The 26,549-nt window shown below is 42.6% G+C and overlaps 1 protein-coding gene and 1 long non-coding RNA gene across 2 annotated transcripts; one reads left to right on the top strand and one right to left on the bottom strand.

Annotated features, from left to right (window-relative positions):
* Window positions 1–302: 302 nt before the first annotated feature.
* LOC110537738 (solute carrier family 22 member 4) lies at window positions 303–24,473 on the top strand. Its single transcript, XM_021624091.3, has 10 exons — window positions 303–1,001; window positions 11,040–11,143; window positions 11,246–11,400; window positions 11,485–11,656; window positions 11,832–11,958; window positions 20,469–20,569; window positions 20,684–20,898; window positions 20,985–21,167; window positions 21,306–21,441; window positions 21,532–24,473. Exons 1-10 carry the CDS (start codon window positions 609–611, stop codon window positions 21,599–21,601), a joined length of 1,656 nt encoding a protein of 551 aa, XP_021479766.3. The 5' UTR covers window positions 303–608; the 3' UTR covers window positions 21,602–24,473.
* On the bottom strand, window positions 1,749–20,689 carry LOC149979207 (uncharacterized). The gene is made up of 2 exons (XR_016485111.1): window positions 20,455–20,689; window positions 1,749–2,752 (listed from the first exon to the last, which is right to left on the bottom strand). It is a non-coding gene; the product is annotated as an uncharacterized LOC149979207 (long non-coding RNA).
* Window positions 24,474–26,549: the final 2,076 nt, after the last annotated feature.

The following is a 26,549-nucleotide window of genomic DNA, read 5'->3' as shown; positions in this document are numbered from 1 at the left end:
TCCATTATGTCCATTTTCACCATATTTGACCTTTGACCCATTAAAAATGGCCTTAAAAATCAAGGTGGTGTAGTCGGTACTTTATGACATATGTTAGTCCTGCTGTTTTTCTTATTTTATAGGTTTAACCAATTTGAGCTCCAGCACATAGTTCCTTTTTTTCCAGTCCGTACATTCTAATTGGTCATTTCAGTCCATTTCCGAGGGTGTAAAACAATTCTTCAAAGGCATAACCATACAGCCATCTAGTTACAGGTATTGTCCTCTGATTCACTGTTGGCCAGGATTCTGTGAACCACACTTGAACACAGTTCAGAGAGGGAATTGTAATGATTAACCTTCCCTTTTAATGGCCTTCCAATACATTAGCACTACGGAGTGGAGTAATTTAAGATGCGTTAATACTGTCTGTTATCTTAATGCCTCCAAGTGAGGGGATGGCCCATAAAAGGAGAGAGCTCTGATGTTTGATGTCGATGTCAGAGGGGGACAGATGCTATCCAACAACACTACAACAACCTCCGGAGCAGCTATATGGTTCAGGCAGTTTTCTTTAAGTAAAGAAGTTTCTTGACTATAAATAAAGGTTAACTGAATACAGCACCAATATGAGAGATTACGATGGAATCACAGCTTTCTTGGGAACATGGGGACCTTTTCAGCGGACAATCTTCTTGGCATTGGCCATCAGCATCCTGCCCAATGGATTTACTGGTATTTATATAGTGTTTGTAGGCGATACCCCGCCACATGAGTGCTTTATTCCTGAGGATTATAATGTCAGTGACATGTGGAGAAATGTGACCATCCCCATGGTGACAACGAATGGTGTGTCACAGCGTAGCTCGTGCTCAAGACTCAAACTGGAGACAGTTGAAAACTACTCTCGCCTGAATCGCATTCCAAATGTGGATATCAACGTGAGTGAAATTGAGCTGGAGAGTTGCTTGGACGGTTGGAAATACAGCAAAGAGGTCTACCAGTCAACATTTGTCACGGAGGTGAGAAAAATGTATTGCAAATCACTGCAAACATGATTGACTATTACCAAGCACCTAAAAAATGGTGTGTATGATAATAAAAAGAGAATGAAAAGCAAATAATGTAGGTATTTTGGGGTTAGGCTTAACCCTAACCCTGAGGTATTTTGTCATTTCGAAAAACACAAAATACATTTGCAAGTGCCACGCATTCAACATTCTCAGTAACAGTAAAAAAATGTTTAAAAAAAAACAAAAAACGTTTTATTTGCTATGACTGTGAAATGTGCTTGTATGACTACCGTAGTTGAATGCACTGACTGTTAGTCACACTGCATAAGACCCACCAGGCTAAAAACTGGCACACGTCATTTCAACAAATAAAATCGATGTGATGATGTTGTATCAATGTGGAAAACTGATTGGATTTGCAAAAATCAGCAACATAAGGGAATTGTATTTTTTTCCATCCAACTCTTTAACCCTAAAACCAATGACATGGTGACCTTCTGCTGTGACCAAAATGTAAATGTAAAAATGTACAATTGCACGCTGGGTATTATTATTGACTCTTATCACATCCTAGTGCCATCAGACTTCTGATACCAATGCAGGGTGAAAAGGGGTCACAAAATGGTGAATCACAAAAAGAAAATGGTATAGAAAATGATTATGTATTTTCAAAATACAAATTACAGGTCTCGAAAGTATCTTGTTTCAAATACATTGGATTGTAGTTCAGGTCAGTGAAATACAATGACAAAATAATCAGGTGTAATTTTAAATATGTATTTCAAATACATGTAACAGAAATACTGTTTTTATCGGTCGACCGATTAATCAGAATGGCCGATTAATTAGGGCCGATTTCAAGTTTTCATAACATTCGGAAATGGGTATTTTTGGACACCGATTTGGCCGATTAAAAAAAATAAAAATAATTGACACCTTTATTTAAACTTTATTTAACTAGGCAAGTCAGTTAAGAACATATTCTATTTTCAATGACAGTGGGTTAACTGCCTCGGTGGGCTAACTGCCTCTAGGTGGGTTAACTGCCTCGTTCAGGGGCAGAACGACAGATTTTTACCTTGTCAGCTCGGGGGATTCAATCTTGCAACCTTAAATCAAATCAAATCAAATGTATTTATATAGCCCTTCGTACATCAGCTGATATCTCAAAGTGCTGTACAGAAACCCAGCCTAAAACCCCAAACAGCAAGCAATGCAGGTGAAGAAGCACGGTGGCTAGGAAAAACTCCCTAGAAAGGCCAAAACCTAGGAAGAAACCTAGAGAGGAACCAGGCTATGTGGGGTGGCCAGTCCTCTTCTGGCTGTGCCGGGTGGAGATTATAACAAAACATGGTCAAGATGTTCAAATGTTCATAAATGACCAGCATGGTCGAATAATAATAAGGCAGAATAGTTGAAACTGGAGCAGCAGCACAGTCAGGTGGACTGGGGACAGCAAGGAGTCATCATGTCAGGTATTCCTGGGGCATGGTCCTAGGGCTCAGGTCCTCCGAGAGAGAGAAAGAAAGAGAGAATTAGAGAGAGCATATGTGGGATGGCCAGTCCTCTTCTGGCTGTGCCGGGTGGAGATTATAACAGAACATGGCCAAGATGTTCAAATGTTCATAAATGACCAGCATGGTCGAATAATATTAAGGCAGAACAGTTGAAACTGGAGCAGCAGCACAGCTAGGTGGACTGGGGACAGCAAGGAGTCATCATGTCAGGTAGTCCTGGGGCATGGTCCTAGGGCTCAGGTCCTCCGAGAGAGAGAAAGAGAGAAGGAGAGAATTAGAGAACGCACACCTAGATTCACACAGGACACCGAATAGGACAGGAGAAGTACTCCAGATATAACAAACTGACCCTAGCCCCCCGACACACAAACTACTACTGCAGCATAAATACTGGAGGCTGAGACAGGAGGGGTCAGGAGACACTGTGGCCCATTCCGAGGACACCCCCGGACAGGGCCAAACAGGAAGGATATAACCCCACCCACTTTGCCAAAGCACAGCCCCCACACCACTAGAGGGATATCTTCAACCACCAACTTACCATCCTGAGACAAGGCTGAGTATAGCCCACAAAGACCTCCGCCACGGCACAACCCAAAGGGGGGGGGGGGGGGGGGCGCCAACCCAGACAGGATGACCACATCAGTGACTCAACCCACTCAGGTGACGCACCCCCTCCAGGGACGGCATGAGAGAGCCCCAGTAAGCCAGTGACTCAGCCCCTGTAATAGGGTTAGAAGCAGAGAATCCCAGTGGAAAGAGGGGAACCGGCCAGGCAGAGACAGCAAGGGCGGTTCATTGCTCCAGAGCCTTTCCGTTCACCCTCCCACTCCTGGACCAGACTACACTCAATCATATGACCCACTGAAGAGATGAGTCTTCAGTAGAGACTTAAAGGTTGAGACCGAGTTTGCGTCTCTGACATGGGTAGGCAGACCGTTCCATAAAAATGGAGCTCTATAGGAGAAAGCCCTGCCTCCAGCTGTTTGCTTAGAAATTCTAGGGACAATTAGGAGGCCTGCGTCTTGTGACCGTAGCGTACGTGTAGGTATGTACGGCAGGACCAAATCAGAGAGATGGGTAGGAGCAAGCCCATGTAATGCTTTGTAGGTTAGCAGTAAAACCTTGAAATCAGCCCTTGCTTTGACAGGAAGCCAGTGTAGAGAGGCTAGCACTGGAGTAATATGATCAAATTTTTTGGTTCTAGTCAGGATTCTAGCAGCCATATTTAGCACTAACTGAAGTTTATTTAGTGCTTTATCCGGGTAGCCGGAAAGTAGAGCATTGCAGTAGTCTAACCTAGATGTGACAAAAGCATGGATTCATTTTTCTGCATCATTTTTGGACAGAAAGTTTCTGATTTTTGCAAGGTTACGTAGATGGAAAAAAGCTGTCCTTGAAATGGTCTTGATATGTTCTTCAAAAGAGAGATCAGGGTCCAGAGTAACGCCGAGGTCCTTCACAGTTTTATTTGAGACGACTGTACAACCATTAAGATTAATTGTCAGATTCAACAGAAGATCTCTTTGTTTCTTGGGACCTAGAACAAGCATCTCTGTTTTGTCCGAGTTTAAAAGTAGAACGTTTGCAGCCATCCACTTCCTTATGTCTGAAACACATTCTTCTAGCAAGGGCAATTTTAACCTTACAGTTAACTAGTCCAACCACTAGCTCCAACCACCTGCCTCACGAGGAGCCCGCTTGTTACGTGAATGCAGTAAGAAGCCAAGGTAAGTTGCTAGCTAGCGTTAAACGTAATCAATCATAATCACTAGATATAACTACACACGGTTGAGGATATTACTAGTTTATCTAGCGTGTCCCTCGTTGCACATAATCGATGCAGTGCGCATTCGCGAAAAAGGTCTGTCGTTGCTCCAATGTGTACCTAACCATAAACATCAATGCCTTTCTTAAAATCAATACACAGAAGTATATATTTTTTAACCTGTATATTTAGCTAAAATAAATCCAGGTTAGCAGGCAATATTAAGTTTGCTGAAAATAATTGCAGTTGACAATGAGAGAACGTTTCTTTTTTTTGCTGAGTTCATATTCTCTCTAACCCCCCTCACCTGGTTGACTAGGTCTTAACCCTTTGACGAGTACGATCACATATTTGTGATCATTGTTGAGTGGTCCCTGCAGCGTACCATCACAAATATGTGATTGGAACAGTAGCAACAGAACATATGATGTAACAAACTCGTCTAGTCAGCATTGTTGTCTGAAAAGCATCTTAACAATGTTTCGTACTGATGGGAAATAAAGGTCTTCACAACTTTATTCGTAAATTTCAACTTTTATTGTAATTTGTTTTGGTAAACTTCATCATCCAAGCATCACACAGAACACATCCACAGCCAAACTCATTCAATGAACTAGTCGAAATAACAGGTTGCACTGACAAAAAAAAAAAAGAAGTTATCAACCTAACAGCTAGTCTTGTTTACAATGTACCACATCTCTGGTGAGCACAAGGGAGAAATGTAATGTTGTTTATTAAAGAGATGCTTGTCAGCTAAGCTAACAGCAGCTAAATTATTTAATATGGCAGCAGTAGTGGTCAGTGCCATTTCAGATGAGGGAGGACGATTTCTTTCCATGAGCATGGCCTTATTTTTATTACAGCATATTGGATGACTGTCATTCATATTCCATTCACCCAGTTTAATGTAACAGCGATAGGTTTAGGCTACTACATGATACTCAAATTTTCCCTATATCCATCATGAGGTTGCTATAACCTAGCCTATGAATGAAAGTTTGTATGTAGGTGCCCACGGGTCGAGAGACAAATTTGATGTGACAGACAGTAACATTCAATACCGCCTTGCATACTCTTGCCTGCATCTTGCCTGCATCTTGCCTGCATCAGTCCAACAGTTGCAAACAATAGTTTCTACTGGACAAATTCAGGTATGTTAATCCCTGTTTTGTTCCGTTTGCTTCTGTTTAAGAAACATTTTTCAACAGAATTGTCAGAATGAATACAGGGGTCAATCGTAAACACAGTTCACAGTTTCATAGCAGCCACGTTGTATTCCTTCTCTCATCTATGTTATGCACTCTCCTCCTTTCACATCTTCTCTTCACTTGTGGATTTCAGTGCACAACACATCAGCTGTATGTCACCAGGCAAAAAAAAACTTTCCAAGCCAAACCACTACACACAGTCTACATCGTTGTCACCATATTAGCTAAAGTAACGTCATAGTCAGCATAGCTAATAGAACTAACACATTAGTAAACCCGCTAAAATGATGCACGAATGTTGCAGTGTACAGTCAGTAAGCAGTTACACTGGCGGGCCCCGGTGGCAATAAATTAGTCAAACCACAAGCTTAGCTTGACTAGGAAGAGTTCCAGTGTTGTGTTGGATAGTCATAGCCAGCTAGCTAACATAGCATCCCTCTGTTTGAGCAGGGTGTTTCAGTAGGCTAAACTAGTTAGGTGCATTTGCCTACTAAGTAAGTGAAACTGAAATTGAAAAGCAATGTCAATCTCTCTCTATTTCTCTTTGCTTCTCCTTCATTTAGGAAGAAATCAATTTGTTAAAAAATGTTCAACTATTTGCTTTCTCTTTGAGTCAACTACATGATATGCACTGCAGTGCTAGCTGTAGCTTATGTGTCACGCCCTGACCATAGAGAGCCTATTTATTCTCTATTTTGGTTAGGTCGGGGTGTGACTAGGGTGGGTAATCTAGGTTGTTTTATTTCTATGTTGGCCTGGTATGGTTCCCAATCAGAGGCAGATGTTTAGTGTTGTCTCTGATTGGGGATCATATTCAGGCAGCCATTTCCCCACTGTTTTTTTGTGGCATCATGTTTATGTGTAGTTGCCTGTGAGCACTCCATAGCTTCACATGTCATTTGCTCTTTATTGTTTTTGTGCGTTTCACAAACAAAAATATGTGGAACCCATATCATGCTGCGCCTTGTTCCGAATGTTATTAAGACAATCGTGACATTATGCTTTCAGTACTAGATTAATTCTCTGATCCTTTGATTGGGTGGACAACATGTCAGTTCATATCGCAAAAGGGTGCTACCTGGAACCAACTGGGTTCTCCTATGGGGACAGCCGAAGAACCCTTATGGAACCCTTTTTTCTAAGAGTGTATACAAATATGATTATTCATTGATACCTTTGAAACCAGGTCTAGTTGCGGCCACAACTGCAGCAACCCCCCCAAACGGCTGGCAGTGTATGTTTCTACAAAGCTGTAGCTTCTACAAAGCAACATTGATAACATTAAATAATCAATTAATTGCGTACATTCTTGTACCATACGATAAATTATCAGTTCTAAATGTATCTTTTTCTTCTCTATGTTAGCTGCAACATGCTGTACTTTCTGCACGCATGCTAGACATTTGCTGGTTGGAGCACAACTCCGGAGCCGGTGAGCATGAGGAGCATCTATAAATCCTGCTGCATAAATTCATTGCGGCCAGGTCAAACGAACATCAAAAATAAACAAGTCACTCGGAAAAAAACGTATCACAACTCTTGAGTCAGTAACCAGAGTCGTTCAAAAATAACAAAAGTTTGTGAACTGCACACCAAAACTTGATGCTGGTTTTGCTTTAGCTTGTCCAAAACACAGCGAATGCTGGTCGCCAGCAAAATCACAACAAAGTCTGGTCACCAGCAAAAACCAGCTAGACCATGCTGGTCAGAGAAGTTTGACCAGCTAGACCAGCTTGACCAGCATCTGACCAGCATAGACCAGCTTTAAATTTTCCTATCACACAATGACAACATCCCGCGTATGACTCTACACACTTGTTGGAGGCATTTGCAGTTCGTTTTGATTGTGTTTCAGATTCACATTTATTGTAAATAAGAGTATAATATGTTTCTGAACACTTCTACATTAATGTGGATGCTACCATGATTATGGATAATTATGAATAAATCGTGAATAGTGATGAATGAGAAAGTTACAGAGGCACAAAGATCATACCCCCAAGACATGCTAACTTATTACCAGGGGAGGTTAGCATTTGGTGGGAGTGTATGATATTTATCCTTCTGTAACCTTCGCACTTAACATTATTCAGAATGTATTCATGATTATCCGTTGTTAGGTTCTGAACCAACAGAGTAAAAACTCAAACGGACGACTAGGAACATCTCAAACCAACTTTATTCATCCACTGGGTCATACAGCTGCAAAGACAAAGACATGTTTACACAATTACATATATTTATACCCTCCTACTAGGCGGAGTCAACTCCTTGCACATCTAGACAGCCAATACATCTCTGTTGCTAGTCAGGAACTTAATTGGTTCCTCTCACTGGTGTAGTCATGGCCCTGCCTAATGCTAGGACCTTCATGGGCGTGGAGGTATACTGTATGTGTGTGAAATAGAACTGTTCCTTCTCACTTCATCTGACCTGACCTCGGGCCGAATTCCTCACCTCTCCCTAATCTACAAATGTCCTACCTTATCAGTGACTGAAACCAGACTGTTGCCCTTTACCTCCCTCCTTAGAAGCCATGAGATGTAACAATAACATGTTTTGACAGAAGTTAAAACGTTCTGCACTCCCCCTTGTCTCACTCAGTAAAAGTAATCAATACCTTCTAGTATGATAACAAGAATGACTAAATTTCAAGCTAGAACCCAGCAGTCCCTCCCTTTTTAATAGTAACTCCATACTGTTCAACTATATATAAACTTCAAAACTTTGAGAAAATAAACCATATTCTCAGTGTATTTGTATGTTTACACCGCCGAGACTTATAACCTATGACTTATCACACTATGTACACTCTTATTCCCCTCCTTTTATACAACTGATCATGACATTTCAGCTGGAGCTTTTGACTTTCTCTTCCTAAGAGAGTGATAATAAAAGACTTGTAAAGCAAAATAAAATAAAAACACAAAACATGACAAGTATTAGTAAGTAAGTAAGAAGTTTGATAACAGGACGATTCCCGCACTCCCTTAGCCTGACTCTATACCTTTGGGATACTGTTCCGCTGGGGTCCACAAAAATGAAGGCTCTATACACCCCACGCTTGTACCCAGACTTCCTCTTCAGGCTGCAGGTTTACAAAAGGGGTTCCCACTCCGCCATATCATCCTAACTCAGCCCCCGTCTCCTCCTTCTCCCTCCATGGCCACCCAATATACAGTACATGTGTGATGGCCTGAATCAACTGGACCTCATGTTGAGGTAAATCAGCACTGCATACACGTTTCAACATCAACGCCTTCAGAAGGTGATATCCCAGCAATGCTAACAAGGTCAACCCTGCTACCACTAACACTGCCCATGATGCATACTTTAAGATACCCTTCATTTGCGCCGTTGTCCAGTTCCATGTTGTTAATATAGCATCCTTCACCGCTCCTACTGCTCTCTCAAATATAGAGAGAATATAATGATATATAACAGTGAAGCTATCAGACAGTGTTATAGTGTAATAGTTCACAATCTATAGTATTAGCTCTATAACATGTCTACTATCTCACCCTTACGGAAACATCATGTTTCAGAGACAGGCCACCTTTGTTCCTGGCCTCTGGCTTTTTAAAAAAATGTAACCTTTATTTAACTAGGCATGTGAGTTAAGAACAAATTCTTACTTACAATGACGACCTACACCGGCCAAACCCAGATGGCGCTGGGCCAATTGTGCGCCGCCCTATGGGACTTCCAATAACGGCCGGATGTGATACAGCCTGGATTCAAACCATGGGGTCTGTCGTGACGCCTCGAGCACTGAGATGCACTGCCTTAGACCGCTGCTCCACTCGGGAGCAAAGATCATTCCATCTAACCCATAACACGTTAATGACAACTGCTAGGCCACTTATAAAGTTATAAATGTACTAAAACGTTTTCAAGTCAATTAGTCAGTTTCCCCCCCCAAAAAACTATTACGAATTCCTGCGCCTGTCTCCAATCATTTATACAACGTGACAGAATAACCGACCCTAAATGGAGACAGCTGGAACTGGCCCATCTGACGAAACTTCGGCAGCTGTAACTGGCACATCCGATGCTGCTGCAACTTCGGCAGCTGCAACTGGCCCTGACCAACCCGCACCACGTTCCTGTGGTCGTCCTCGAGAACGGTGTCGTCCCGCTGCTGGTGCAGCGCGTCAGGGGAGGGTATGGCTCAGAGGAACAGTGCTGGGTTCCGGCAGTGGACATCCTGGACACTTCACTGACCAGGGATTTTCACCATCGGCGCCCTGACCAACCCACACCACGACCATGTGGTCACCCACGGGGCCGGTGACGTAGACCTCCGGAACTAGTGCATAGAATGGGCAGCAGTACCGGGGGAATCCGTCACATTCCGCTGCAACTGGCCCGTCCGACGCCGCCGCAATTTCGGCAGCTGCAACTGATCCGTCTGGTGGTGCCGCAACTTCGGCAGCTGCAACTGGCCCTCTGATGCTGACACAACTTCGGCAGCTGCAACTGGCCCTCTGATGCTGACACAACTTCGGCAGCTGCAACTGGCCCTCTGATGTTGACACAACTTCGGCAGCTGCAACTGGCCCGTCCGACGACGCAACTTCAGTAGCTGCAACTGGCCCTGATCAACTCGCCACGCGTTCCTGTGGTCGTCCTCGAGGCCAGTGTCGTCCTACTGCTGGTGCAGCGCGTCAGGGGAGGGGTATAGCCCAGAGGAGTGGTGCTGGGTGTTCCTGCCGTGGACATCCTGGACACTTGACTGACCAGGGATTTTCACCATAAGCTCCATCAGTGTCTGGGAGGGTACTGTCACAGATTCCCCCGGTACTGCTGCTCATTTCAAGCACCAGTTTCGGAGGTCTACGTCACCAGCCTCTAGGCATCACTGAACTGTCTCATTACACACACCTGATTCCAATTCCCCCTATTAGTAATTATATATCTGTGCCCTCTGTTCACCATCGTCTTGTCGGTTATTGTACCCATGTCCGTTGGTCTGTGAGTACCTGTGCTTTGTTATTTCAGCTTTCATGCATGTATTGTGCACTTGTTATTACGGGTCTCGCCCTGTGTAGTGTATTGCGAGTCTCGTTCCGTGTATTTAGTAGAGTTTTTACCTCGCTCTTCTGTTTGGGTTACGTCGATGTGTTTTTGTATACGCGTTTGTTTTGGGCTTCGTCCCGTGCCTTTCGTGGCATGTTGTATATTTTGGGTGGATTATTAAACCCCCCTATTACGAATTCCTGCGCCTGTCTCCCAATCATTTATACAACGTGACAGGCAGTGTATGTTGCAGTTGTACTGTAATTACTGCATCCAGAAACTAACTGATGTGTTACTATGTTGTCTTGTCATCATTTTGCAATTCTACTGTGATTATTTTTGCAGTTACATCATACAACAGTTACTGGAATTCAGAATAACAGTTACTGGAATTCAGAATAACAGTTACTGGAATTCAGAATAACAGTTACTGGAATTCAGAATAACAGTTACTGCACAGTAACTGCAGTTTCACTTTTTGTAAAGGGTAGAGAAAATACATTTGTGTAAATGAGGAAATATGTGTATTTTGCAGTGGGATGTGGTGTGTGATAACGCGTACAAAGTTCCTTTGACCACATCAATTCACTACTTTGGTGCGCTTGTGGGAACATTCATCTCTGGCCAGATGTCCGACAGGTCAGTACTGTATCCTGTCATACTGTATACTCTCATACTGTGACCCTCAGTGCTAATGGAGAATCATGTGAGACGTGACCTTGCATTCTTTTTCATCAATAGGTTTGGAAGAAAGCCAGCACTCTTCACTACTATAATAATCCAGATTGTGGCCACATTCGCACAAATATTCTCCCCAAACTGGGAGGCATTCAGTATTATTTTCTTCTTTGTTGGCGCTGGATCAGTCTCCAACTATGTCATAGCGTATGTTCTAGGTAGGTTGAAAATAAGCATTCCTTGTAACTACAGTATCTCTTGTACATTTGGTCAATTTACTGAACTTGCATATCTGGTCCTAGGGACAGAAATACTGAGCCCTGGAGTTCGAGTGGTGTTCTCCTCTCTTGGAGTGTTCCTGAGCTCTGCGATTGGCTACTTGTTAATGTCACCTGTGGCATACTTCATCCGTGAGTGGAGGTGGTTGCTGGTGCCCATGGCAGGCTCTGGACTCATATACATGCCTCTATGGTGGTAAGCACAATTTATCCCCACAAAAAAAATGTTTTTCCCGCAAAACCTTCTACTCAGTCAATGATCTGTGGCCTCTTCTTTCAGCAAGGTACATTACTTATTGCATACTTCATTAGCCTGACTGCACAAAGGGCTTCCGTTGAGTTTTTTTATGACTGTGTATGAATTGGTATAGGGTCATCCCAGAGTCTCCCAGATGGCTGCTCTCTCAGGGAAGAGTTGAGGAGGCTGAGGCCATACTGAGAGACGCTGCCAGGAGGAACAGAGTTGAAGCCCCAGAGGTCATCTTCACTCCCTCAGAGGTGAGCTAGCTTACTTAGCTACAGTTTAGCTTACGTCATTTCATAAAATAAACTTCCTAAGGATATGGAGTAAAAAAAAACATCCACAGAAGAATTACAAAAGTGTTTGTCTTTGAATCTGATGTAAAATATATATTTTAAGTACCAATCCAGTTGAAGGCAAAGTCCTTTTTGCTGCAGTACATAACCTGAATGAAGTAGATCAACCAATGGTAAATCATTTGAGAGGCTAATGCACTCCTTCCTGTTTTATGGCGTAATCCAGGTCATTCATCAGAATACTCTAGTTAAAGGTTTCTGACGTGTTTTAACCAATGCAGTGAATCACTGCAGAATAACAAACGTGAGATAGATGGTGGACTCTGTGCTAATGGAGATAAAGGATATGCAGGTAATAGAAAGCAGGGGCAACCTTCCCATTCATCACCATCTCTAAGACATGTCTTGAGACGTATGAATGCAGCTGCCACTGTATTGAAGACATTGTACGCAGTGTATTATAGTGCACTGCGCTTTATTACGAGCGATATGTTGGCTGGCCCTCTTTGAAGTCTCATTGACTGATGCATTAAACTGTTTTTGTTGATAAAGCCCTCCTGCATAAACTTCTGCCTTTACTTTCTTCATTGTTAACTTAAAGACGTTCTGTACAGGATGCCAGACCCGGTCTCAGGGATGACTAACTCTGGAGATCCCCCTTCGATTTCCAATGAGTTTGGTATATCTGCTCTTAGTAAAAATAAATTGCATAATTGTCACGCCCTGACCTTAGATATCTCTGTTTTCTATGTATTTTGGTTAGGTCAGGTTGTGACTAGGGCGTGTACTCTAGATTTTGTATGTCTAGGGGTTTTTGTATGCCTATGTTGGCCAGATATGGTTCCCAATCAGAGACAGCTGTTTATCGTTGTCTCTAATTGGGGATCATATTTAGGTAGCCATTTTCCTCATTTGTGTTGTGTGATCTTGTCTATGCATAGTTGCCTGTCTGCACTATTTGTATAGCTTCATGTTTGGTTGTTTGTTGTTATGTTAGGTGAGTTTCAGTTTATAAAATGTATGTGGAACTCTACTCACATTGGTCTCTACTCACGTTGGTCTCATCATTATGACGAACGTGACAATCATGTCTGGAATGATCTCCAACGTTCGTAAACATTTTTGGAATTGGTGCCTCTAGGGCGTTTCAGAAAGCTGTTGGGGGACCTTTTATCTTGAAGAATGTGTTTTTTTATGATTGTGTTTTGCTTTTTGTGTATTGTGTGCAATTGCGTGTATTTTGTGTATATGAATGTGTAGTTTAATGTGTACATTAAATTTGTATGTGTATTGCGGTGCTATACAGGGCTTATCTGGAATAGAGACCTTGGTCTCAGCATTGACTCCCTGTCAATGTAAAGGTTAGATAAATCAAAATGTCTTAAATATATAAGACATCTTAGAAATAAGACATTAAGACACTAACTCAGTTATATTTTTTATTTGGGGCTATGGCAGTCAATTGAAAAAACAGTATTTCTGTCTTCTCAACTCACTATCACATACTTTTAATGTGGGGCTAAGACAGTCAATTGCAAATTAGTCTGACATAATGTCTCATATCTCACCACCACTAATGAGATGGGTGCGTTTGATGCATGTCGGGTCGGAGCTTCTCAAAGTCAGGGGGCGTGGTCACCAGTACGCACCTCATCTCTGTAGTCACATCCAACCTGGATTGATATTTGGTTTTAATGCAGACGAGAGCACTGAATCCAGCTTCACACAGATACTGTATGAGCTGACGAAGGGTACCAGGACTTTTAATGCTCACAAGGTGACGGCAGGGTATTCCCTTTGAGTCAGGAACCAAAACTCCTCTGTCGTGACCCGTAAATGTGTCATAAAGTAACCGACACCGCCACCTGGTGGAAAGTTTGCGCAACAGGACTCTAAAGATTCAGGTTCAATCAGAGTGGCCAGTTGGGAACCACATCAGTGACCAAAAACACAAGGAGGCAGAGCTTCAACAAACAGTATAGATTTTGGGGGGGAACAGAGGTAGGTACACATTTAGGCCACACACAAATGGCCGAAAGTGAAATTTTATTCCACAAAAAGATAAAAAAGGTCTTTCTCCAGTTTAGGGGGTGGGGAAATCCATTCATGGTTTTCCTTCTGCTCTGTCCATTCCAGAAACACCCCCTGTGGGTTAGGCCTGTAGCACAAATAAATGATGTGCCGTACAATGCCACACATTTAACTTTGAATATATGGTTAGAATAAACCAGTCTACTCATTGAAATGAGAAATCCGTCCACTAAAATCCAGTCCAATGGAAAAGAGTTCAACTGTGAACGTCCCTGTCACTCCAGTCTGTGTTTTCCATCAATGATGTGGCCAGAGCTCCGCCCCTTTTCCAGTTTCTGAGATCCTCCCCCTTAAACCCACCTTCCTCTACTTTCTTCACTGCCTCAGCATATGACAACTTCTGCTCTACTCTAACCCTGGAAACCTCAACCTGCCTCTCTTGCACGAGACATTTCTGATCCCCAGCTCCATGGGCACCCCTACAATTAACACATTCCACTACTTTCCCCAATACTACACATTCCTTTGTCTCATGCCCTTCTGCACATTTCTCACACCTTGGACCCTCCCTCCTACACACTGCTGCCACATGCCCATACGCTTGACACCTGTAACATCGTAATGTATTCGGCACATACGCTCGTATAGGATAACTTCTATCCTAACTTCACCTTGTCAGGCAAAGAATCAACTTAAGAACCGACATTGACTCTTCTGTTTCCCCACTCTCGCCACCCTGTCTGTGTCACATCAAACGACGAGCATCACATACACAGTGAATCTTTGCCCTCAGCTGGTCAACGTTTATATCTACTGCTACCCCAGTTATCTTTCATTGGTTCCCTTTTCTTGCCCCCATTCGTTTGACTTTGAGCGCATTCTTCCTCTGCCCAACAGAAACACAAATCACACAAAATGTGCACACAAAAAAAAAGAGTGAGAGCAAGCCATTTCCTGGTAGAATTCAAAACATTTTATTTAGTCATATCATGACTCTCCTCCACTTTTCGCCGCCTGTCCTCGGGTGCACTTTGCAACTACTTTAGGCCCATTTATTTTTCTCACTATTGGAGTTGGCAGGGGTGTCTTCCCATGTTCCTCCTTGGTGACCGTCTGGGGTATTGGACATCGGTCTGCCCCTGGTTCTCCACCGGGGTCTCTCGTCGGGGGCATGCTCTGGAGTACCTTCCTCTGTTCCATAGCATCAGCCATTGATAAGACATGGTTTGGATTTGACCATATTTCCCTTCAGAGCACACTGGCTTAGTCTTCCTCTGGGCATCCTTCCCCACTTTTCCACAGGCAGAGGTAGATTTTTCAGGGGGTAGACTCACCAGGTCCTCTATGGATTTATGAAAAGTTTTATTGCACACATGTTCAGGTTAAGATGTTACATCCACCTCGACTGCCCTTTCCTTTTCTGTGTGAATCTTGGCCATTCCAACATGGCCATTCCACCCATGGATTTGGCTGCATACTGATGCTTTTCTGGGTCCAAAACCCGACGAGTGAGTACCCCATCTTTGAGCTCTAGACTAGCCCTCTCCAATAGGAGGCGGCGCACAGCTGCAGTCTCCCAGTTATTTTCTCCATCGGAAGGTCTTGCCCCTTGGGCAACATATGGGTGCCGACGTCTGAGGGAGGGATCTCGTTCTTGTAGCTCCTCCCAGTGCTCAGGGTCCTGGCTCATTTGGACAATGTTCACCATGGTTGGTTCTGTTTGACAAATGAGAGGTACCAGAGCATTCCAACATAATCCAATGACATTCCTTCCTAATATGGGTAGATTTCCAGGGTTCTCTGTTCTCTGTTCTCTGTTCCTCAACACCAAGGTCCCCACCTTTACCTCTGCCAGCACATACCCTACATAGGGGATTTGCAAACCATTTTCTGCACTCAACGTCAGCTGACCAAGGTCCTCCTTGGGGCCAATCTCCTGTGAGGGTGTTAAAACAAGCTTCTGCCATCAGGGCAAGTTGAGATCAAGTAATGATTAAAAGGGTTCACATTTTTTCCATTTGAATGAGTTCAACTTCAGGACATGTGCCTACCAAACTTGGCCTGTAGGTATAGTCTTGCTTGGGCCCTTCAAGCCTTCTCCTGTCATAGTTGCCGCTTCAGTTCACGTAAAAAAATAAACAATCATACTATATATCCATTGTTTTTGATAAAAATAGCTCGAGCCCATTACATTTGGTTGGGAATCATTGATGGGCAGCAATAAGTCAACCAATAAGTCAACCTCAAACAATTCACACAATGCACTTCTCTCTCCAGAATGTGCACTCTCCCGCCAATCTGTGCACATTCATTGTTTCACTGCATTGTGTGAATTGTTTGCATTTGATTGTTAGTGTCTATCAATTCCCCATTACATATATCACCAGTAGTACATTAACAGTTAATTCACATAATTTCTGGTCTACAATGTGTGTTACTTTGGTTACGGTTACGGTTTAGTTTTAATGCGTTCAATATTATTATTCCAGTCTTCCTGTTCTCATTGTCGGAGTGGACACATTGTTTGCAGAGTGCAAAAACCTTGCTACACTTGTGAGAAAGTTTTGGGTTTATTTAATTCCATTTACGAGTTCTGTCAATTTAGTCATTGTCTTTGTTTGGAGCGTTCCTATCAATGTTGAGAAACACAGACGCATAGAACTAGGCCTATAAGCTACAGTACCTGGCCCGCGGGCAAATTTAGGCATATACTGTTCATGTACCCATTTGGGGATCTGATAGTATTTCGGATTGGTTTAACGCACCACCTCTAATGACTTGTGGAGCTTCTCAAAGTAATGTTTTCTTTGCCTTAAACAGCAAGCAAACAAAGTGTGTTTTTATCAGGGGCACAACTTTCACTGGGGGCAGGGGTGACATGTCCTCCCCACAATCTGAAATTGCATTTTTGTCCCCAACAGTTGTATCATTTGAATGTGATACAAAACGAGGCAATGCAGTGCTTTGGACCATGCAGACACCTCTGAGTGGTCAGGTAAAATTGTATGACCCCGCCCCCACACATCTAAAACCAATGTTGTGCCCCTGGTTTTTACATCACTTGAGATGATTTTACATCCATTTTTACATCCATTGAGAATTACAATAATTCCTCAATGTATTAGAACAATCTTTCCAGCTCTCTCCCTTTTGATAGCCACTCAGCCTGAATGGGAAAAATGTCATGTTCTGATCCAGTGGAAACTTCATAAAATAGGCTTCTCATCAGTGCTTAGTTGATTTTTGGAATCAGCTGTGTAGTGCTGGGACAAACACCAAAATGTACACCCCTTGGGCTCCCTTGGGGTCCCTTGGGGTCCCTTGGGGTCCCGAGGACCTAGTTTGGGAAACACTGCTCTATTGAATATCAATATACAAAATCTCCATCAGGGGTTTTTCATAACTTTATTTGTTTTAATAAAAATGTGTTATCTTGTTATTATCATTATAAAAATAGATACATACTGATTGTACAAAACATTAAGAACCGCTGCTCTTTCCATGACATAGACATACAAGGTGAATCCACGTGAAAGCTATGATCCCTTATTAAAGACTTATTAAATCCACTTCATTCAGTGTAGATGAAGGGAAGGAGACGGGTTTAGGAAGGATTTTTAAGCCTTGTGACAATTGAGACATGGATTGTGTATTTGTGCCATTCAGAAGGTGAATGGGTAACCCAAAATGACTGCCTCGCCTGGTTCACCAACTCTTTCTCAGAGAGAGTTCAGTGTGGCAAATTGGAGGGCCTGTTGTCCGGACCTCTGGCAGTCTCTATGGGGATGCCACAGTGTTCAATTCTTGGACATACTCTTTTCTCTGTATATATCAATGTCGCTCTTGCTGTTGGTGATTCTGTGATCCACCTCTACGCAGACGACACCATTCTGTATGCATCTTGCCCTTCCTTGGACACTGTGTTAACAAACCTTCAAACAAGCTTCAATGCCATACAACACTCCTTCTGTGGTCTCCAACTGCTCTTAAATGCAAGTAAAACTAAATGCATGCTCTTCAACCGATTGCTGCCCACACCTGCCCGCCCGCCTAGCATCACTACTCTGGACGGTTCTGACAACTACAAATACCTAGGTGTCTGGTTAGACTGTAAACTCTCCTTCCAGACTCATATTAAGCATCTCCAATCCAAAATTAAATCTAGAATCAGCTTCCTATTTTGCAACAAAGCCTCCTTCATTCATTCTGCCAAACACACCCTTGTAAAACTGACTATCCTTGACTTTGGCAATGTCATTTACAAAATAGCCTCCAACACTCTACTCAGAAAATTGGATATAGTCTATTACAGTGCCATCCGTTTTGTCACCAAAGCCCCATATACTACCCACCACTGCGACGTGTATGCTCTCGTTGGTTGGCCCTTGCTACATATTCATCGCCAAACCGACTGGCTCCAGGTCATCTATAAGTCTTTGCTTGGTAAAGCCCCGCCTTATCTCAGCTCACCCGTCACCATAGCAACACCCACCTGTAGCACGCGCTCCAGCAGGTATATTACAATGGTCATCGCCAAAGCCAACACCTCCTTTGGCCGTCTTTCCTTCCAGTTCTCTGCTGCCAATGACTGGAACGAATTGAAAAATCACTGAAGCTGGAGACTTACATCTCCCTCGCTAACTTTAAGCATCAGCTGTCAGAGCAGCTTATCGATCACTGTACCCGTACACAGCCCATCTGTAAATAGCACACCCAACTACCTCATCCCCATATTGTTTTTTTTGTTGCACCCAGTATCTCTACTTGCACATCATCATCTGCACATCTATCACTCCAGTGTTAATGCTAAATTGTCATTATTTCCCCACTATGGCCTATTTATTGCCTAGCGTCGTCCGGGTTAGGGAGGGTTTGGCCGGTAGGGAAACAATTGTTAACAGACAGATTATTTCTCTTATGATTCACTGTATCACAAGTCCAGTGGGTCAGAAGTTTACATACACTAAGTTGTCTGTGCCTTTAAATAGCTTGGAAAATTCCAGAAAATTATGCGATGGCTTTAGAAGCTTCTGATATGCTAATTGACATAATTTGAGTCAATTGGAGGTGGACCTGTGGATGCATTTCAAGACCTACCTTCAAACTCAGTGCCTCTTTGCTTGACATCATGGGAAAATCAAAAGAAATCAGCCAAGACCTCAGAAAAAGATTGTAGACCTGCAATCTCTGGTTCATCCTTGGGAGCTATTTCTAAATGCCTGAAGGTACCACGTTCATCTGTACAAACAATAGTACGCAAGTATAAACACCATGGGATGCGTTTTGTCTCCAAGAGATGAACGTACTTTGGTGCAAAAAGTGTAAATCAATCCCAGAACAACAGCAAAGGACCCTGTGAAGATGCTGGAGGAAACAGGTACAAAAGTATCTACGTATATCCACATTAAAACGAGTCCTATATCGACTTTACCTGAAAGGCCGCTCAGCAAAGAAGAAGCCACTGCTCCATAACCGCCATCAAAAAGCCAGACTATTGTTTGGCCGTAATGACCATCGTTATGTTTGCAGGAAAAAGGGGAAGGCTTGCAAGCCGAAGAACACCATCCAAACCGTGAAGCACAGGGGTGGCAGCATCATGTTGAGGGGTGCTTTGCTGCAGGAGGGACTGGTGCACTTCACAAAATAGATGGCATAATGAGGGAGGACAATTATGTGGATATATTGAAGCAACATCTCAAGACATCAGTTAAAGCTTGTTCGCAAATGGGTCTTCCAAATGGACAATGACCCCAAGCATGCTTCCAAAGTTGTGGCAAAATGGCTTAAGGACAACAAAGTCAAGGTATTGGAGTGGCCAACACAAAGCCCTGACCTCAATCCTATAGAACATTTTTGGGCAGAACTGAAAAAGCGTGTGCGAGCAAGGAGGCCTACAAACCTGACTCAGTGACACCAGCTCTGTCAGGAGGAATGGGCCAATATTGTGGGAAGCATGTGGAAGGCTACCCAAAATGTTTTACCCAAATTAAACAATTTAAAGGCAATGCTACCAAATACTAATTGAGTGTATGTAAACTTCTGACCCACTGGGAATGTGAAAAGTAAAATCATAAATAAATCATTCTCTCTACTGAAACAAACAATTTTTACTAGGATTAAATGTCAGGAATTGTGAAAAACTGAGTTTTAATGTATTTGGCTGAAGTGTATGTAAACGTCCGACTTCAACTGTGTGTGTGTGTGTGTGTGTGTGTGTGTGTGTGTGTGTGTGTGTGTGTTAACATGTTGTCAAGCGCTTTGCATTGCATGTCTTCGTGACGACATGGCACAAAATGTCATGGTGTGTAATGAGACACAGTCCATGTCTCAAGACAAGTCTTAGAAATGTGTATGAATTTACTCTTAACAAATGTCAACCATTATGCATTTTGCTTTTAAAAATGATGTATCCTGATGATGACTTACCCACATATCACCAGGTAGAAGATGCTCTGGCCATGAAGGACATGAAACACAACATTCTGGATGTCATGAGGAGCAGCAACATGCTCTCAATCACAGTTCTGTGTTCCCTTCTGTGGTAAGTCCTAGCAGCTGAAGTCCTAAACAATATCAATGGCTCTGAATACGACTTTGTTTGTGCCTGTTTATCCTGCTCAATAGGCTCTGTATCTTTGATTTCCCTTCTCTGCAGGATGATAATCTCCTGTGGTTACTTTGCCCTGATTTTGAACACAAACAACCTCAATGGAAATCCCTATATCAACTGCTTCCTGTCTGGAGTTGTAGAAGTGCCCGCCTATTTCATCGCCCTGGTGCTTCTCAGATACTGTTCCAGACACTTATGCCAGTCCTCCACTCTCTTCCTAGGTGGCACTGTTATTCTCTTCATTAACATTGTCCCAACAGGTAAAATTAATTGACAGTCTCAGGGGGAGTCTCATTTACATATATTTATCACCCAGTTTACACCTGGCTGTCTCTCTATGTTTCAGATCTCCCAGAAGTGGCCGTCTTTCTGGAGATGGTGGGGAAGTTTGCCATCACCGCAGCATTCTGTGTGGTGTACGCCGTCACGTCGGAGCTCTTCCCCACCGTGGTTAGGAACATGGCTATGGGGACGTGCTCCATGGCAGCACGCATAGTCACCATCCTCTCCCCCTTCATCATCTACCTCGGTAAAACCTGACTCACGGTCCCTTTCTTTGTTCAGTAGAGATAAACAAGATTGACAATGTCTCTCACTGTGAATTTGCTTTGCTGATATTCAGACCCCTCCCTTAGTACTGAAAACGTCTTGATTTTGTTATTTGCAGGAAATTACTACAAGAACCTCCCATACATATTTATTGGTAGCCTGGCAATATTTGGGGGTCTGTGCTGCTTCATTTTACCTGAGACATACGGGAGGGTGTTGCCAGAAACCATCTCACAGGTGCAACAAATCAAAGGGTGAGTTTGACTGTCTGTCCTTCTTTATGTCCATCCGTATATATATGAATGAAGAATTGTTTCAAATACATGTTTTTGTCTGTTCTATAGGTGTCGATGCAACACAGACCAAGATACCAAAAACATTGACAGCAAATCTGAGTTTCGGAAAGGAGTCTAAATTGTGAATTGTGAATCTTCTACTATACAATTGTTTTGTCTTGTGGTGTGTTAAAAACTACAAAAGGGTATTCTGGTTTGTAATTATTAGCTATCTTTTACTTTTATGAAATTGTACTGTGCATTCGGAAAGTATTCAGACCCCTTGACTTTTCCACATTTTGCTACATTACAGCCTTGTTCTAAAATTTATTAAATTGGTTTTTTTCTCTCATCAATCTACACACAACACCCCATAATGGCAAAGCAAAAACAATTGTGTTTTTTTGTGGAAAAAGATATCAACATATACTGAAATATGATATCTACATAAGTATTCAGAACCTTTACACAGTACTATGTTGAAGCACCTTTGGCAGCGATTACAGCCGTGAGTCTTCTTGGGTAGGATACTACAATCTTGGCACACCTGTATTTGGGGAGTTTCTCCCATTCTTCTCTGCAGATCCTCTCAAGATCTGTCAGGTTGAGCGTCGCTGCACGGCTATTTTCAGGTCTCTCCAGAGATGTTCGATCGGGTTCAAATCCGAGCTCTGGCTGGGCCACTCAAGGTCATTCCGAGACTTGTCCAGAAGCCACTCCTGCGTTATCTTGGCTGTGTGCTTAGGGTCATTGTCCTGTTGAAAGGTGAACCTTCGCCCCAGTCTGAGGTCCTGAGCGCTCTGGCAAAGGTTATCATCAAGAATCTGTCTGTAATTTACTCTGTTCATCTTTCCCTTTAATCCTGACTCGTCTTCCAGTCCCTGCCGCTGAAAAACATCCCCACAACATGATGGTGCCACCACTATGCTTCACCGTAGGAATGGTGCCAGGTATCCTCCAGACGTGACTTTTGGCATTCAGGCCAAAGAGCTCAATCTTGGTTTCATCAGACCAGAGAATCTTGTTTGGTCTGAGAGTTCTTTAGGTGCCTTTTGGCAAACTCCAAGTGGGCTGTCATGTGCCTTTTACTGAGGAGTGGCTTCCCTCTGGCCACTCTACCATTAAAACCTAATTGGTGGAATGCTGTAGAGATGATTGTCCTTCTGGAAGTTTCTCCCATCTCCACAGAGGAACTGGAGCTCTGTCACAGTGGCCATCAGGTTCTTGGTCACCTCCTTGACCAAGGCCCTTCTTTCCTGGTTGCTAAATTTTGCCAGGTGGCCAGCTCTAGGAAGTCTTGGTGGTTCCAAGCTATATGGACAGTTCCTTCGACCTCATGGCTTGGTTTTTGCTCTGACATGCACTGTCAACTGAGGGACCTTATATAGACAGGTATGTGCCTTTCCAAATCATGTCCAATCAATTGAATTTACCACAGGTGGACTCAATCAAGTTACAGAAACATCTCAAGGATGATCAATAGAAGCAGGATGCACCTGAGCTCAATTTAAAGTCTCATAGCAAAGGGTCTAAATATGTATGTAATAAGGTATTTCAGTTTATTTTATTTTATATAAATTAGCAAATATTTCCCATTATGGGAAATTGTGTGTAGATTGACTAGGAACAAAATGCATTTAATCCATTTTATAGTAAGGCTGTAATGTAACAAAATGTGAAAAAAGTCTGAATACTTTCCGAATGCACTGTATACTGTAAAAGATCCCAGAAATGTTCCATATGCACAAAAAGCTTATTTCTATCAAATTGTATACACAAAGCTGTTTACGTCCCGGTTAGTGAGCAGTTCTCTTTTGCCAAGATAATTTATCCACATGACAGGTGTGTCATATCAACATGCTGATTAAACAGCATGATAATTACACAGGTGCACCTTGTGCTGGGGACAACAACAGGCCACTCTAAAAATGTGCCGTTTTGTCACACAACACGATGCCACAGATGTCTCAAGTTTTGAGGGAGCATACAATTGTCATGCTGACTGCAGGAACGTCCACCAGAGCTGTTGCTAAATACTTTTATATTGTATTCTCTACCATTAGCCTCCTACAATGTTGTTTTAGAGAATTTGGCAGTACGTCCAACCAGCCTCACAACCACAGACCAAGTGTATGGTGTCGCCTGGGCGAGTGGTTTGCTGATGTAAACGTTGTGAACAGAGTGCTCCATGTTAGGGTTATGGTATGTGCAGGCATAAGCTACTGTACGGACAACAAACACTATTGCATTTTATTGATGGCACAGAGATACCATGACAAGATCCGGAGGCCCATTGTCGTGCCATTCATCCGCCGCCATCACCTCAGGTTTCAGCATGATAATGCACGGCCACATGTTTCAAGGATCTGTACACAATTCCTGAAAGCTGAAAGTGTCCCAGTCCTTTTCGGGCCTGCATACTCACCAGACATGTCACCCATTGAGCATGGTTTGGTTGCTCTGGATCGATGTGTACAATAGCGTGTTCCAGTTCCTGCCAATATCCAGGAATTTCGCACAGCCATTGAAGAGGAGCGGGACAACATTACACACAATCAACAGCTTGATCAACTCCATGTGAAGGAGATGTGACGAGCTGCATTAGGCAAATGGTGGTCACACCACATACTGACTGGTTTTCTGATACACGCACCTACCTTTTTTAAGGTTATCTGTGACCAAGAGGTGCATATCTGTATTCCCAGTCATGTGAAATCCATAGATTAGGGCCTCATACATTTATTTCCATATATGAACTCAGTAAAATCTTTGAAATTGTTGCATGTTGCATTTAGATATTTGTTCAGTATATATAGCCAAGTTAACCTTACTCATTGTGTTTCTATTGGATAAAATCGTCTGGTACATGGCATATATTGTTACTCCTTTTTTGTGTTTTACTTTTCTATTGCTCTATTTTCTTTCTCTCTGCATTGTTGGGGAGGGCCCGTCAAAGTATTTCACTGTAGGTCCACACCTGTTGTGACAAATACATTTAGTTTCGAATTGAACACTTCTCCTGTGCCTTATTGTTGGTGTTGAGATTACGTCATGTATTTAAGTTAAATGACAATCATTCTTATTTGAATTGAAATATGCACTTTTATAATCATATTTGTTTTCCGTAGAGGAGATTGTATTGAATTCTATGCATAAAGATTGTTGCAGGTTACTTAGATATCAATTAGATCCTATTGAGATGACTAATGCTCAGTATTTTGTTCGGGCTTTTTCTAGATATCATCATCATGGCCTACTATGCACTGCTATTCAATACCAATAACCTGCATGGGAATTCCTATATCAACTTCTTCCTGTCTGCAGCTGTAGAAGTGCCAGCCTATATAATCGCTATGTTACTGCTGAAATGTTGCTATCGAAGATTCTGCCAGTCATCCACTCTGTTTCTTGGCGGTTCTGTTAATCTCTTCATCCAGATTATCCCAGCAGGTAATGTTAAAATGTCATCTCTAGTCTAGGGGATACACAGTCAACATTGGACTGTTAATAAAGTGTATGTACATAATCTTGCCCTCTTTTACCAGGTAATTATTACAAGTACCTGCCATATGTTTTGATTGGGAGTCTGGCTGTGTTATCCAGCCTACGTTGTTTCGTTCTACCAGAGAGTTTTGGAAAGGTTCTCCCTGAGACAATACCACAGATGCAGAAGCTTAGAGGGTAATTCATGTATTTCATAGGTGTTATAATAGTTAATAGCATATGGTAACGTTTCATAGCTTGTTCTTATGATGGCACAATGATAATAGCAACAATAATGAAAACAACAATGTTTATTAGTATCATAATTACAGCAATTATCATTAGGAATAGTATTAGAATTATAATAGCAGTAGTACGAGTAGTAGGCTGCAAGTATACAGTGGGGAGAACAAGTATTTGATACACTGCCGATTTTGCAGGTTTTCCCACTTACAAAGCATGTAGAGGTCTGTAATGTTTTATCATAGGTACACTTCAACTGTGAGAGACGGAATCTAAAACAAAAATCCAGAAAATCACATTGTATGATTTTTAAGTAATTAATTTGCATTTTATTGCATGACATAAGTATTTGATACATCTGAAAAGCAGAACTTAATATTTGGTACAGAAACATTTGTTTGCAATTACAGAGATCATACGTTTCCTGTAGTTCTTGACCAAGTTTGCACACATTGCAGCAGGGATTTTGGCCCACTCCTCCATACAGACTTTCTCCAGATCCTTCAGGTTTCGGGGCTGTCGCTGGGCAATACGGACATTCAGCTCCCGCCAAAGATTTTCTATTGGGTTCAGTTCTGGAGACTGGCTAGGCCACTCCAGGACCTTGAGATGCTTCTTACGGAGCCACTCCTTAGTTGCCCTGGCTGTGTGTATCGGGTCGTTGTCATGCTGGAAGACCCAGCCACGACCCATCTTCAATGCTCTTACTGAGGGATTCAATTCTGCTAGCAAACACGCAATCTTTGGACAATAAAATGGACAAATGATTGGGAAGATTAAACTACCAACAGGACATTAAAAACTGTAACATCTTACGATGTACCAGCAGGATAGAACAGCGGCGTCTGGTAAGACAAGGGGCGGCGGTCTATGTATTTTTGTAAACAACAGCTGGTGCACGATATCTAAGGAAGTCTCAAGCTATTGCTCGTCTGAGGTAGAGTTCCTCATGATAAGCTGCAGACCCCGTTACCTACCGAGAGAGTTTTCATCTATATTCTTTGTAGCTGTTTACATACCACTGCATTCAGAGGCTGGCACTAAGATAGCATTGAAGGAGAAACTTAAATCATCTTTGCCAAATTTCTATCAGCATGTTAAATGTGCAACCAGAGGGAAAATAACTCTGGACCACCTATACTCCACACACAGAGATGCATACAAAGCTCTGCCTTGCCCTCCATTTAGCAAATCTGACCTTAATTTCATCCTCCTGATTCCGGCTTACAAGCAAAAAATTAAAGCAGGAAGCACCAGTGACTAGATTAATAAAAAAGTGATCAGATACAGGACTGTTTTGCAAGCACAGACTGGAATATGTTCCAGGATTCCTCCATTGGCATTGAGGAGTACACCACATC

Source organism: Oncorhynchus mykiss, chromosome 12 (genome assembly GCF_057628025.1).
Source record: "Oncorhynchus mykiss isolate SJ-2025 chromosome 12, ASM5762802v1, whole genome shotgun sequence".
In the NCBI taxonomy this organism is placed as follows: domain Eukaryota; kingdom Metazoa; phylum Chordata; class Actinopteri; order Salmoniformes; family Salmonidae; genus Oncorhynchus; species Oncorhynchus mykiss.
Note: the sequence above shows the minus strand (reverse complement) of the source record. Positions and strands in the feature narration are given on the sequence as shown.